We start from the raw sequence: 15615 nt of genomic DNA, 5'->3' as shown, positions 1-15615 counted from the left end.
AAAATTTCAATTCAATTAATTAATTAAATATTTATTCCAAAATATTTAATTAATTCTAATTCCTACTTAAACAAATAATCTTCAACAAATATCTAAAATATCACCCAAATAAATTCAAAAATTATTTAACTTTTGGGTGTTACACACAACAATAAAATTATACATTTTACAATTTTCAGTTTTCATTTATCCAAATTCTTTTTCTTTCTCAAGTTACAAAACCCTATTTTATACTAATTAAAATATGAAATTTTATACTAATTAAAATGTGAAGTGAAAGGTCATAATATTTAATTTTAATTTTGTGTCCTTTCAACGAGCATAATAAATGAAAAAAATATAACATTAAATAAATATATAATTTCTTAATAAACATTTAATTTTATGACTTTTGGGTTGTCCAAATAACTTTTCAACTTTCAAGCATTGCATCTCTCAATTTTTTCATTTGCTTCTATTATGATTTTTTGATTCATTCTTCAATTCGTGTCAATAAACTATTCTGATGCCTTTCATTCTCACACTTTTTCTTGCCATATTCATTTTCAATCAAACTACATGTTTTTTTTTTCCTTCTTTTTTCTCTAACTCACCTACATCAACATGAACTTCACGATTAGAGTTACAATAAACCCAGATGAGTTTTGACAAAGTATGTTGTCTTCAACTTTGCCATTCTTTACCATAACAATAGGCCTAATTTATGTAGGTACACTGTTGTTTTCCAAATTTTGGTATCATAAATTCAGCTGTTCAACCAATGTACATAAGTACTCAAATGATTGATTTAATTCAACCAAACTTTTTCGAAAAGATTTTGCCACTAATGACTTTTGAAGTTTTTTTCTTAGGCATGTAAATGCAAATTACAACCTTATATTATATACTAATTAAAATATGAAATGAAAGGTACAACATTTTAATTTTATGCCCTTTTAACTATGTTAATAAATGAAAAGACACAAATACATCATTTCTTAAACATCTAATTTTATGAATTTTGGGTTGCCAAAAAACTCTTCAACTTCCAAGTATTGCATCTCTTCAACTTCTTCATTTGATTCAATTCTGATTTCTTGATTCGTATCATTCTCCTCTTCTTCAAGAAGATTTTTTCTTAAATCTATTCCAAATATAGCTTCTGGTAGTCATCTTCTTTGTTCTTGAATTCACAAACAACAAAGTTCAACATGAAATCTCTCAAATCACAACATTTTTTTTTTTACAAATGTTCAAAGTCACGACATTTACCATTGAAAGTGGGTTGGAAATAGGTGTTGTTTTGATGCAAGATGAGAAGACTTTAATGTACTTTAGTGAAAATCTAAGTGGGGCAAGTTTGAACTACCCTACTTATGATAAATAATTGTTTTCTCTAGTTCGTGCCTTACAGGTATGGCAGCATTACCGACCAAGAGAATTTGTGATTCACACTAATCATGAAAGCTTGAAGCGCCTTAAGGGGCAAAGCAAATTGAATCGTAGGCACGCAAAGTGGATTGAGTTCATTGAAACATTTCCCTATGTAATCAAATATAAGGAAGGTAAAGACAATATTTCAATTTTCTAAATTTGCAAAAGTAGCAAATTTAAAAGTGATGACCGTCTGATAGTCCTATAATTACCTTCTGATAGCCTTGTGATGGTCATCTGATAGCCTTATAATTATCGATAGTCGTATAATATCACTAATTTTGCTGTATTTGCAATATACAAAAAATTAATATCATGAGCTATTTTTTTCTAAAAGTTTTTGTCATTGGATGTAATTTCCCTATTCCCCTACCTTTTCGGTTTGTTCTGATGAAATATTCTCTTCTTAGAAATAATACACTTCTCGAAGGTATATTTTGGTGTTTGATATTTTCAGTTTAGCAATATCCATCCCAAATATTAAAATACCATTGTGGATAAAATTTTAATTTTATGAGTAATACCAACAAATATTTTTATAAGCCAAAAGAAAAAAATTACATGTCGTATATAAGAATTTATTTTTTTGTTATACATCATTTATAAATTATTTTAAAGATAATAAATGATCTTTTGTATCAATCAAATGTTGACAGTTGAAAATATTTTAATCGGTCATCCATTCAAACTGAAAATAGATTCATAAATTCAAATAGAAATTGCAATCCGTACTTTTTTTTTCTTTTCAAATAACGAATTACATATGGAATCTCTAAAACAAACTCTTTTGATAAAAAAGCATACACCATGACAATCAAATATTCTTCCAATGTTTTATACTTCAAAGTTTAAAATTTATTTTACTTGATAAAAAGAGCAGTTTATTAGTAATTGATATCAGTTGGTAATCCCAACGTAAAATGTTAAATCCTCTTGGTTCCATAACTGTGTTTAAAATTTGGTTAAGTTAATCACTAAATTTTCACTTGGTCTGGTTTCAATACGGACGAACTACAACATTAATACAAGAGACGAATAGCCATTTGGATATTAAATGTCAATGTTTTTTCGGTTGAAGCGGATAATGGGGTACACATCTAGCTTTCTTGAATCCAACACTTTGAAGACCTCATGATTTAGTTAATATCACATTTTTATTGTATTTTCATTTGTTTTAATTTGACAAGTTAGGGTAACCACTATGAAAATAGTTGTTGGGAGATAGAAAACTTATTTAAAGTTTTGTTTTGACTTTTTGTATTTTCATTAATTACTATAAGCCTATACAATGTTTTTATCCTTTCATTGGTAAGAACAAGATTTTTGATGAATGTAATTTGAAATCTCATTTGAAGAGTTTTTCGCTTAATTTGTAATTTTGTGATAGCATGCATTCGAGTCATTCAGTGATAAAGAAGTGTTACTTTCTTATTTCAAAGATTCTTGGTTCCGAAATATACGGTTGGATTTTAGTTTTGAATAAATTTCAAAACTGAAAATATGTTTTAAGCTTTATAAAAAATATTAATAATAAACTATTAGAATTTATTTTATGACCGATTATATTAGAATTGGATTCATCCTTTTCTAAAATATTGACGATAAATATATAAATACCGGAATCTAAAGAACACTGAGGAAGAAAGTTCAATCATCGGAAAGTCCTGAGAATAATTTCACGAACTCCAATTTCCCTCGTCTTCTTCATACTCAGTTCGTCCATCATTTCCCGTCAATCCAATGAATTCTTACCATTTCTTCTTCGTGCAATCATGATCGCTTCTTCCTCTATCTCCTTCATCGCCATCTTTCTTCCTATCTTCATCTCCATCTATCTTTTCCAATTCAAACCCTCTTCCGATCACACCCTAACTCCAAACTACTCAACCTTCGATCCATCTCCCTTCAACAATCTCACTCACGGAAACCAAGTCCTGCGAAAGCAGAACTACATTGTTCGCTTCCTTCACTACAGGAAGGCGAAGGACCATCGGTTTTATCTGGAATCGCATGTTAGATCGGGCGGCTGGGAATGGATCCAGAGGCGGAACCCTGCGTCCAAGTATCCAACCGATTTCGGTTTGGTGTCAATTGAGGACTCAGTGAGAGGGGAGCTGATTGAGGAGATTGAGGAATTGGAGCTTGTCAAGGATGTGAATGTAGATGCAAGTCATGTGAGGGGTTTGCTAACGGAGGATGGGGGTAGAGTTGGGGCTTTTGTCGATGGCAAGAAGCGTCCGGGGAAGATTTTCACCTCCATGTCGTTTAAAGAAGGAGGCGGAGAACATTATACAGCAATTACCAATGCCTCTAATAGATGGGGACGGCATCTGTCGATGGAGGTAATATTCTTTTTATGGCAAATTTATTCTTTTCTGTTGTTCTATTTGGCTTTCGGACATCAGCTATGAGGAAATGACGATGCAGTGAGGGCTTCATGTGTCTCGTAGAATGAATTTTGGATATCAGACCTTTATTATAGGAAAAGCTCTATTTAAGTAATGAGATTTTTTTGTAACTCAGAAGAAGCGTTCACATATTTATAAGCCAAATTCAATCATAACTACTGTAATGCGTATCTCACTTCATCCATTTATCATAGTTCTATGTGAAAAACCAAATAAAATACGATTAAATGTCTCCCTTCATTTCCCGTTTTAATTTTGGTTCTAGTTAACTTTCTCTGAGAAGCAGTCCTTGATTTCAGAGATCCCAAGTTACCTCACTATTTGGAGCAGACTCTCTTTGGGCAAAAGGGTATACTGGTTCCAAAGTTAAGATGGCTATATTCGATACTGGTATTCGTGCTAATCACCCACACTTTAGGAATATCAAGGTAATAAAATAATGGAATCTGTTTCCATTCAACATGCTTTTTGTTTAATTATTAGATCAAAGGAAAATTTCCGCCTATCAAGATTCCATTATTTGACATGATTGATTTTGAGTTTTGAGTATTTTCAGGAGCGAACCAATTGGACCAATGAAGATACTTTAAATGATAATCTTGGACACGGGACATTTGTCGCTGGTGTCATTGCAGGTGGAGATGAAGAATGTCTAGGATTTGCTCCAGATACAGAGATATATGCTTTTCGTGTGTTTACAGATGCACAGGTAATGCACATTGAGCATTACTCAATATGTCAGTGTTTATGACAGCTTTTGACTGCAAATATGTGTTCTATATCAATTTCTCCTGGTTTTTCTTCAAGCACGGTGGAAGGATTAGGAATTTTTTTTTTGTTTCTTTTCATCTAAAAGAAGGATTATGAAAAGTGTGTATTCAGCCTATTGCAGGTGTCGTACACTTCATGGTTCCTTGATGCATTCAACTATGCAATTGCCACAAATATGGATGTATTAAATTTAAGCATTGGTGGACCAGATTACTTGGATCTTCCATTTGTAGAGAAGGTAATTTTTCTTTGATTGTCTGATTGCAATTTGGTGATCTGGAAAAATAAGTTTTCAACTGAATACGACTTAATTCTTTTTTGGTTTGAGGTTAATTAATTGCTGAATGTCCGTTCAAATAAATATCTCCTACATGTGAGTTGGCTATTAAATAAAATTATTTACCTTCTTTTCAGGTTACAGTTAGCATTGCTATTACAAACATTAATGAAATCATTTAAATGTGTTATTGTTGGGGTACTGCTAGTTCTTTCTTCATGATATATGTTAGGTTAAATACAAAATTCATTCTGCGAACTTTTAAATCTTGTAAAGTTCATAAATCTATTAGACTCAAAATTTATATCTAATAGATCAATTAGTTTTTAAACGCTTTGACTTTGTTAAAAATCTATTACACTTTTAAAAGTTCAAAGTTTAGAGACTAACCCTGTAATTTAACCTATATGTTTACAATTATTGGACGACCTATATAGTCTTGCAGTTTTATTAATATTAAATTATAACATGATCATCGATGAACGTGCGGTTGAAAACTTTCTCATTGAAAGAATCTCTTAATGAAGTTTCGTCAGAAGATTTATTAGCTTATTGAGTATTTGGTTTTGTATATTGTTGTATCAGTAGTTTAAACTTTTGGCTTTCAGGTTGTAACATATTAAAAAATTGAGGCCTTTGATCTGGGCATCAGAAAATTATTTCCAATTAATTGAATTATAGTCTTGCAGTTTTATTAATATTAAATTATAACATGATCATCGATGAACATGCGGTTGAAGACTTTCTCATTGAAAGAATCTCTTAATGAAGTTTCGTCAGAAGATTTATTAGCTTATTGAGTATTTGGTTTCGTATATTGTTGTATCAGTAGTTTAAACTTTTGGCTTTCAGGTTGTAACATATTAAAAAATTGAGGCCTTTGATCTGGGCATCAGAAAATTATTTCCAATTAATTGAATTTCTATGCATTAGACTTAACATAATCATGCGTGTCACCGCAGGCTAATGAGTGCAATTATGGCATCATCATTGTATGTTAAACTTTTTATTTGTCTGCCAGATTTGGGAAATAACAGCAAATAATATCATCATGGTTTCTGCAATTGGAAATGATGGACCACTTTATGGGACTTTAAACAATCCTGCAGATCAGAGTGATGTCATTGGTGTTGGGGGTATTGACTACAATGATCATATTGCTTCATTTTCCTCACGTGGCATGACTACTTGGGAGATGCCTCATGGGTAGATTACACTTTGCTTAGACTCTTAAAGTTCCTTCAGTATATTTTACTCCTATCTCCTTCAGATATTTTGAGCAGTTTCAAAATGTTATAGCTATTGCTTGCTTGGTAATATTGGCAATGATTTATTACCTTCCTTTCATTGGAATTTGGCCTTCTATGAAGCAGATGTGTTGGATGCATTGAAATTCAAACTTAAGCCCATAAAGTTTTGACTACTTGTCCAATATATAGATAAATGGGTTTATATCAATTAAGGCTCCAATTACGTCGCAAAGATCATGGTTTGATTCTCCACCCCCACAATCATTAAACTAAATTATTTTACCTTATACAGTTATACTACTGTACTTTCTTTTTTTCGTTCCCTCTTTCGGTCCATATTGACACTCTCAAACTTGTCATTTGTACAGTTATGGTCGTGTGAAGCCCGATGTTGTTGCATATGGTCGGGAAATTATGGGATCCAAAATTAGTACTGGATGCAAAAGTTTATCAGGCACTAGTGTCGCTAGTCCTGTTGTTGCTGGTGTGGTATGTCTACTTGTTAGTGTCATCCCTGAAAGCCAGCGGAAGGTTATTTTAAATCCAGCCAGCATGAAACAAGCACTTGTTGAGGGGGCTGCAAAGCTTGCTGGTCCTAATATGTATGAGCAAGGAGCTGGCAGAGTTGATCTGTAGGTTTAAACTCTCATTGTTGTTTTTCTTTATATGTTTTGCTTCTAGAGTGTATTCTTATTTCTCTGAATATTCTCAGGTTAGAATCGTATGAAGTACTTAAGAGCTACCAACCCAGGGCAAGTATCTTCCCTGGTGTTCTTGACTATACAGATTGCCCTTATACATGGCCCTTTTGCCGCCAACCTCTTTATGCAGGTGCGATGCCTATTATTTTCAATGCTACCATTTTGAATGGTATGGGTGTAATTGGCTATGTTGAAGGTCAACCAACTTGGCACCCTTCTGATGAAGAAGGCAATCTCTTAAGTATTCACTTCACTTATTCTAAGGTCATTTGGCCATGGACTGGTTATATTGCACTTCATATGCAAATTAAGGAAGAAGGTGCACAATTTTCTGGAGAAATTGAGGGCAATGTGACTCTAACAGTATATAGTCCTCCATCAAGAGGCGAGAAGAACCGCAGGATTAGTACTTGTGTCCTACAGCTGAAGCTAAAAGTAGTTCCTACACCTCCAAGATCAAAACGAATTTTATGGGATCAATTTCATAATATCAAATATCCTCCTGGTTATATTCCTAGAGATTCCTTGGATGTACGCAATGACATTCTGGACTGGCATGGAGACCACCTGCACACAAATTTTCATATCATGTTTAACATGTTAAGAGATGCTGGGTACTATGTTGAAACCCTTGGTTCTCCTCTTACATGCTTTGATGCTCGTCAATATGGAACACTTCTACTAGTGGATCTTGAAGACGAATACTTCAAAGAGGAAATTGAGAAGTTGAGAGACGATGTTATGACTACTGGATTGGGATTGGCTGTGTTTTCCGAATGGTATAATGTAGAAACAATGGTAAAGATGAGATTCTTTGATGATAACACAAGAAGTTGGTGGACACCAGTTACTGGAGGTGCAAATATTCCTGCACTCAATGATCTCTTAGCCCCATTTGGCATTGCTTTCGGGGATAAGATTTTGAATGGTGATTTTTCTATTGACGGTGAACAGAGTCGGTATGCGTCAGGAACAGATATTGTGAGGTTTCCACAAGGTGGTTATATGCATAGTTTCCCTTTCGTTGATAGCTCAGAGAGTGGGGCAGCTCAGAGCATACTAACATCTAGCATGAGTAAGGTAGTCATAAGCATCTCTATGAAATTTCATCTTAAAATAATTTTTGTGGGACCAAAAATCTTTTCAGATTTGACTAAATAACCAGTTTCCTATTTTGAAAATTAAGTAATGAGGAACAACTCTGTATTTTAGTTGAATAGATCCTTAAAACAGTTAATATCTTGCACAAGAGAGAATTAATAAGTTGAGCAGCAGCATATCTATTTAATGTGTGATAAGTTAGTTTCTTGGTTCCTGCGAAAGGAGCATGACACCACAGAAGACTTGTAAAGAACATTTAAATAGTTAAATATCTCGAGACTGTCAGAAAGAATGTTTACATGCTTGGATTATAGATTTGTTATGTTTTCTTCTTGACATCGAGATTCTTCCATATAAAGGTCTTGCATTCATCCTTTCATATTGTGATCTTTGTAATTCCTTTAAGCTAACTGTTCATCAACAAATGCAGGCTGACTTTCCGATTCTTGGCCTATTAGAGGCAGGAGAAGGCCGCATTGCAGTCTATGGAGATTCCAATTGTCTAGATAGCAGCCATATGGTTACAAATTGCTATTGGCTGCTGAGAAAAATATTAGATTTTACAAGTGCAAATATTAGAGATCCGATACTATTCACCAAGTTTTCCAAACGAAATTCACCTCTGTATCTAGAAGACAGCAAACTACCATCTCGAAGAAGTGATGTAAATTTCTCTTTGTATTCTGCCGTTGCTCGAAAGGAATTGATATGCAGAAGTGATTCTAGGTTTGAAGTATGGGGGACCAAGGGATACAGTATACAAGTCCGGGGAAGAAATCGAAGACTTCCTGGATTTCCTGTAATTGACTTGGGACGAGGCTTGAATTCTACTTCAGAAGGTTCTTCAATGGGACCTCCGAAGTCGTCTTCAAAAGACCGAAGTGATACATATGGAAACCGATATTTAAGCTTGTTCTACCGGGATGAGGTGAGGTTAAACTTTCCCGTCGATTTGAGACAAATTACTAATATATATTATTTCATCAATATGATTCTTAATTGTTCTTCCTCGCAGCCTGACATGCCGTTGATTGTTCCTAATCATTGGCTTGTTCCTGCTGTAGTTGCATTAACAGGTCATTATATATTCCTCGTTGCTCCTGAATTGGTTTCCTTTTCCTAAATGTATACCTCACTCGGTTTCTACTCTTTTAGGGCTTTTTCTCCTTTTGAGCTTTTGGCGGATTAGACAGAAGCGACGACGGCGACGAAGAGGATCTGGATCTGCACGTTTTTCCAATATATAGTTAAGAGGAAAATTTTTGATGTAGTTTTTGAAGTATAATATACTTACTTCCATGAAAGAATTTTTGGTGTAAAATTAGACGCATAAATGCTGTGCAGTACCCGTAGTTGTAGAGATATGATACAATAACTATGATACAACGGAGAGTAGAAAATTTGAGGGCGATACATTATTTTCTTACACTCGCTGATCAATTTAAAGAAGCAATTACTTTATCATTATCCTAATGGAAGGTCGGATTCACAACTAAATTTATGATCAACAAATACAACATGTTTATTACGTTGGACCACCCAGAGAATATTGTTGCAATAGAAAAATTACGAATCTGTCATAGTTATTGGTTTATAACAAGTATACTACCAATGCAAAATAAATAGCTTACAATCGTAATCAAATAAGATTTGAAACATGTCTGATCAAAATTGATCCTGATCACAATTTTTTCATTACGAATTAGTAACCTTAGTGCTCGATTGTTGAATCCCATTCCAGGGAAGCAAGGTTCTAATTGTTAGGCAACTTCCAATTTAAATCTAAATGCTTCATTGTTTGTTTAGTGGCACTTCTCCACAAGAATTTGGTAACAAAGAATATTTGTATTATGATTGTTTATACGTAGTTAATATTTTAACTTCTATAAGTTTCCGTTCGACAATGACATGATAATGCACACTGAAATACTTTGATCACCAGCGAAGGACTTGAAAGATGTAATTTGTAGACCTGATAAAAGGTGTAAACAGCTCACCACCGAAGTACTTTGAGTGAAAAAAAACTCTCATATCAACCGATGTATAATTCTTGGGATATCTGCAAACAAAGAGTACATGAAGATTTGAAGTGCATTTTGGACTGTACAAAAATCCAGAATGCAGTAGATAACAAATAAAAGAATCGAAATCCATCTTATAACTTGTTTTGTTTTGTTAAGACAAGATCTAATCCGATCTTTAATCTTAAAACGCTCTTCCGTTTTACAAACTCAGCTTACATTTGAAAGAATTCCTATAATTCAAAAACTAAATCCAAAAGAACGAAAGAAAGGTGTTGTAGATTGTACACATTACAGAATCAGTGCTTCTTTGCTTCCTCTCCTCATGAGCTTCCACTAAAACCTCCACTTTCTTTCATCCCCGTCGTTCTCATCTCCATTTCCCTGGTTGTTTGGCCATCGCCACTCGACCCAGATGGATACAAACCATACTCGCTCGTCTGCTCACTGTACTCACTGCCATACTCCTGACTTGCCAACGCCATCTTCCTGAACTTTTTCAGGTCCTCATTGTACTGAGCTGTGTCGTAGTCAGAGCTTCCATAAGAACTGTAGACAGTGCTATGTCCAGGCCGAATCCCTTCGTTAAGATCAGAAAGTGAGGATTCACCTTCAAGAGCATGAACCACCTGACTCATCCGTGGTCGGCGCCTCGCAGAATGGCGCACACAGGCAGCTGCACAAGCAACCATGCGAGCCATTTCATTGTGGTCGTAGTTATCTCTCAGCTTTGGATCTACTAAACTGTCGTAGTGCCCATCTTCCGTGGCCCGAAGTAGTAACGGCCTTGCCTGAAATTGACAAGATGGGTTGATTTAGTTTCCAGATGTCTGAGGAAGGTTTGCATAGATGTTTAATTTGAACAAAAATGACTAATGGCTAATGGCTAAGGGCTAAGGGCTAATGTCTAATGGGCTTACCCAATCGAGCAATCCATCGTCCATGAATGATTGAGTCGTATCTACAGGTCTACGTCCAGTAATCATCTCCAAAAGCATCACTCCGAAGGAGAAGACATCTGATTTCTCGGTGAGTTTCCCACTTGAAGCATATTCTGGAGCAAGGTATCTGAATGGAGTAACCATTATATCAAATTCGAGAACACAGAAATATGGTTTATCAGTTTATCACGAATTCATCACTCAGATTGATGGCATGAATTGAATGTGGTTCGAGAGTGCATACCCAAAAGTTCCCATGACTCGGGTTGAAACATGGGTATTAACATCAGAAGACAACTTAGCAAGCCCAAAATCAGCAACCTGGAAAAAAGATATCAAATTTAACATATCAGCAACATACCCATTTCATTAGAAGAGAAGAAATCTCAGTCTTCTACTTGGTCAGTAACCTGAACAGAGTCAACTTTATTATATATTCAAATTCAAGAATTCAGAAAGATCCCATTATCACCTTTGCTTCAAATTTCAAATCCAAAAGTATATTTGCTGCTTTGATGTCACGATGAATGATCTTAGGATTACCTGGACATTACATCACAAGCTTCCTTTCAATACATGAACTGTACAAACCCAGAAGCCAGAACACATCTTATCACAAACACAATATACTTACAATCCTCATGAAGGTAAGCCAATCCCTTGGCAGATCCAAGAGCAATTTTCAATCTCGTTGGCCAATCCATGGTGGGTCGTCCTTTCCCTGAAAAATCAGAGTTACTCTATTAAGTCAAGATTTTCAAATCTCCCAACAATAAAACATATCAGATCAACCCAAATAGCAAAAGGGTATACCATGCAAGTGAAACTCCAACGTGTCGTTAGGAACAAATTCATAGACCAGCAATCTTCTGGAGCCAGTAATGCAATATCCAACTAAGGAAACAAGATGTCTATGATGAACACGGCTGATTATTTCCACTTCAGCTTGAAATTCACGTTCTCCCTGCCCACTTCCAGCTTTAAGTTGTTTCACTGCCACTTCCTTTCCATTTGGAAGAACCCCTTTATGCACATAACCAAACCCACCTTGTCCAAGGAGATTGGCTTCTGAAAACCCATCTGTCGCCATTGCTAACTCTTCATAAGTAAAGCTGCTTTGTGAAAAGCCTAAGGGAATAGAAGATGGGATAGGAACAAGCGAATTTTCAGACCCTGAATAATTAGATCCAGAGCCTCCACTGCTGTTTATAATCGGAGGTGACAGCTGTGGCCGTGGTGCTGGTGGAGGAGATGGCTTCGGCACTGCCCCAACAATATGATCCGCCGGCGGCGGGGGATGTGATTGCCAGTGGTGCTGTTGTTGACCATATGGGCCATCTGAGATTCAATTGTTCATAAAAGTTAATTACAAATTCCACAATTCATTTTAGGGTTTAGTTGAGAAATCTGGAATATATTTGACCGTTCTGACCTTTATACGACGGGGGTGGCGGCGGCGGCCGGTAGTAAGCCTCTTCGTCGCGTCTTCTCTTCTTTCTCATACACAAAAACCTAATAATCAACGCCACAACAACCACCACCACTCCAGCAATGGCGACTCCAGCCACAAGTCCAGCCGAAACTCCCGACGACGGTGAGGAAGACGGCGGAGGCAGATCTCTTCCGGGAAGATCATCTCCGGGACTGGCAGGTGTACCAGAACCCGAAGGAGGCGTCGGACTAGGCAGCTGTGGGGAAGTAGTCGAGTTTGTAGAGGGAGGCGGAGGCGAAGAGGTGGAAGGTGGGGTTGGCGGTGAAGGAGAAGAAGTAGGCGGAGATGGAGTGGAACTATCCGGAGGTGGCGGGGAAGTTGTAGTGGAAGGTGGCGGGGATGAAGAAGCAGGAGGAGGCTGAGAGGCAGAGTCGGGAGGAGGCGGTGAGAGAGATGGGGTTGCCGGAGGTGGTGCGCTGGTGGTGGGAGTTGGGGGTGAGGTAGTGTTAGTGGCGGGCGGCGAAGTTGGAGAGGGAGACGACATTTGTCCAAAAGAGAAACAATATGAGTTAAGAGAGGAAGAGAAGGCAAAAGAAGAAAGGAAGGAAATGGGTGTGGTTCATATTAAGAAGAGAAGTGAAGGAAGATTGGAAATACGTGCAGTAAAGCTGAAGAAGAAGAAGAGGAAGAAGAAGAAGAAGAATACCAAATCTATAATTTGTAAAGCAGTTGTGTGAGCTGTCGACTCGGAAGCAATATTTTTAAAAAGAGAGAAAAAAGAAATAATGTTAAGATAGTGGGACCCACAAGACCCGCCAATTTCTCCGTTTAATTCTCCGTTTAATTCTCCTTTGCTTTCCCTTTCGCATTTTGGATTATTTTTGTTTTTAATTTACTTTCCAAGGGAGCTGAAAGTGTGATATCAAATTATATTTTTTCATTTTTCTTTCCTCCCCCTCTTTTATATTTATGTTCATTTTTTATTTGGGGGAATATATGCCTAATCACCCCCTCCCCCATAATTCAACTTTTTTTTACAAAACTAAAATCATCCGAGAGCATATTATTATATTAGAATTTCAAATTTTATATTTTTTGTTTCTTAACTTTTTCAACTCCTAACTTTTTAAAAATTTGCAAAACCTACAAAATATATATATAGAACTGGAAGTTCATATGTTTTTCCCAAAAATGAAAAAATGGTGGACCTTGGGTTCCCTCCACCTATCAAATACTACACCCTTTTTTCTTTCCTCTTTTTTAATTAAGGCAGTCAATTTATTACTTCAATCAAAACTTTGAATTTAATTCTCTCTCTCATAACATTCTTCAAATGGACAAATGGAGTTTTAATTTTTTGAAGATTAGTTGAGAAATAGTGGGAGGGGAAGGATTCAATATTGGATCATCCAAATCAACATCCATATTCATTGCTTCTCCCACAAAACCTCCATCTCCATCTCCATCTCCATCTCCATCTCCATCTCCATCTCCATCTCCGGGCAAACAAACAAAACCGACTGAGGCACCCAACTTTATCTACCTAAGAAAATATCTATACATATATTTGTCTCATATATATCGCATTCTTATTTTTTCTTTTAAAGAAAAATCTAAATGTAACTTTTAAAAAGAAAGTCTCATCATCAGTTGTCTATCTTGGATAGACAGAGACAAACCATTATCACTAATAGATTGTTTAAATTTAGTACAACAGTATAAGATTGCTTAGACGGGGGTACAAGACTATTTAGATTGTGTACAAAATAGTTTTTGAGGCGCGTTACCGATTAATCACAAGATATTTTTGTTATTTCACGTTATGAACTTGTGGGTTCTTATTATTTTTCAAAATTATCCTATACGATGTAAATATTTTTACACTTTATTTAAAAAAAAAACACTTAAAACTAGTTTAAAGAAATAATATAGGAGGTAAGAGTAGATTTGTCACATTAAATACGAAAAATATTACAAATATAAGAACTCCTGGTAGTAATATTTGTAGAAGGAAAAAGAAGAATAGTAATAGATTTACAATTTGATAGAGTGTTAATGTACTAAAAAGGGAAGTTGTTGGACGTCGTACCACACCTCTATTGGAAGAGAATGAAACAAAACAAAAAGACACACCACATTCACAATAAAGCAATATGTTTTAATTTTTATATGTACACAAATTATTATTATTTTTATTATAATACACATCAGATTTAATTTAAGAAGATCTAAAACCCATCTAATATAATTTTCTCTTATTCATTAATTAGTGGGGATACGCTGAACTAAAGAAAAAAGAAGCAACCACGGTATCAAAGTCAGAATATAATAAAATAACACAGTTTTTAAGATATATTGTAATTTGACACTTTAAAACTAATATTAAAATATAAAAAATCAGAAATGTGAAACAGGGCACGTGCCCCTCACCCATTAATAAATCCACTCGCATAAACAATTATGTGACCAAAAGCCCAAAGATTTTTCTTCTCAACCTTGCTTCAACTTCTTTTACTTTTCTTTATTCTTCTTTTTTTCAATTTTAATTATAGGGGGAATTCTAGTTAAATTTGGGTGACGAACTGGATGTCATAATTACTAAAATACCCTATATATTTTGAGAAATTTATTATAATTAAAATGTCATTCGACACTCTAGTTTTTCTTAAATAATTTATTTTTAAAATTAAATGTATTTTTACAAAAGAAATGCCTTTTTTTTTTTTATGAATGATAAAAAAGGGTTGAATAATAATAATAATATTTAATTTATAATTAAAAATTCAGTTAGATAATAAAATGTCTCAACAAAATTTATTAAAAGGAGAACTAAAATGGTATATTTGTAAATGTGAGGGCTAACTAAAGAGATAAATATAAGATGGTATTTTGACTTAAAAAAGCACTTTATTTATAGACATAAAATGCACGTGGATAATATGCTTGGATATTTATGAAAAGTGAGGAAAGTTGGAAAATTGCCGAAAAGAAAAAAAAAAAGAGTCCAAATTGGAGAGATAAATTTTGTTTAGATTGGTTTTGAACCAATTGAGTTTTAGCACAAAATGAGGGTGAAATGTCTAAATTACACTTCATTAGTTTTCCTTTCAGTTTAAAACCAAACTCTCGATCTCTAGCCTCTCAATCTCTCCGACCTCTTTCAAACTCCCTTCTCCTTATCTCTCTTCTGATTCTATAGATTATTTAGCAAATTTTGATCAAGTTCTCGTATTGTCCAATAAGAGACCATTTGGTAACATTTTGGTTTCCTATTTCTTGTTTCATGTTCCCAGTTCTCCG

General features: G+C 34.9%; 2 protein-coding genes across 2 annotated transcripts; one reads left to right on the top strand and one right to left on the bottom strand.

The window, feature by feature from the left end:
• The first annotated feature begins 3036 nt into the window (after positions 1–3036).
• LOC101222509 (subtilisin-like protease SBT6.1) lies at positions 3037–9394 on the top strand. Its single transcript, XM_004150003.3, has 10 exons — positions 3037–3755; positions 4121–4249; positions 4378–4530; positions 4714–4830; positions 5891–6075; positions 6488–6751; positions 6832–7900; positions 8352–8849; positions 8937–8997; positions 9077–9394. The coding sequence occupies exons 1-10, from the start codon at positions 3186–3188 to the stop codon at positions 9166–9168; spliced, it is 3138 nt and encodes a 1045-aa protein (XP_004150051.1). The 5' UTR covers positions 3037–3185; the 3' UTR covers positions 9169–9394.
• A 541-nt stretch (positions 9395–9935) lies between these two features.
• Positions 9936–13063, bottom strand: LOC101222748 (proline-rich receptor-like protein kinase PERK1). Its single transcript, XM_004150004.3, has 7 exons — positions 12316–13063; positions 11697–12221; positions 11518–11604; positions 11356–11426; positions 11128–11204; positions 10863–11010; positions 9936–10733 (listed from the first exon to the last, which is right to left on the bottom strand). Exons 1-7 carry the CDS (start codon positions 12857–12859, stop codon positions 10266–10268), a joined length of 1920 nt encoding a protein of 639 aa, XP_004150052.1. The 5' UTR covers positions 12860–13063; the 3' UTR covers positions 9936–10265.
• Positions 13064–15615: the final 2552 nt, after the last annotated feature.

This window comes from Cucumis sativus, chromosome 1, assembly GCF_000004075.3.
Source record: "Cucumis sativus cultivar 9930 chromosome 1, Cucumber_9930_V3, whole genome shotgun sequence".
NCBI lineage: Eukaryota > Viridiplantae > Streptophyta > Magnoliopsida > Cucurbitales > Cucurbitaceae > Cucumis > Cucumis sativus.
Note: the sequence above shows the minus strand (reverse complement) of the source record. Positions and strands in the feature narration are given on the sequence as shown.

Excerpts from the sequence above, each read along its gene's own strand:
- LOC101222509 (XM_004150003.3), top strand. The coding sequence starts at position 3,186 with ATGATCGCTTCTTCCTCTATCTCCTTCATCGCCATCTTTCTTCCTATC. Across the intron at positions 4,531-4,713 it reads GTGTGTTTACAGATGCACAG|GTGTCGTACACTTCATGGTT; the intron begins GTAATGCACATT and ends AGCCTATTGCAG. Across the intron at positions 8,998-9,076 it reads TGCTGTAGTTGCATTAACAG|GGCTTTTTCTCCTTTTGAGC; the intron begins GTCATTATATAT and ends CTACTCTTTTAG.
- LOC101222748 (XM_004150004.3), bottom strand. The coding sequence starts at position 12,859 with ATGTCGTCTCCCTCTCCAACTTCGCCGCCCGCCACTAACACTACCTCA. Across the intron at positions 11,205-11,355 it reads ATTTGAAATTTGAAGCAAAG|GTTGCTGATTTTGGGCTTGC; the intron begins GTGATAATGGGA and ends TCTTTTTTCCAG. Across the intron at positions 10,734-10,862 it reads ACGATGGATTGCTCGATTGG|GCAAGGCCGTTACTACTTCG; the intron begins GTAAGCCCATTA and ends TGTCAATTTCAG.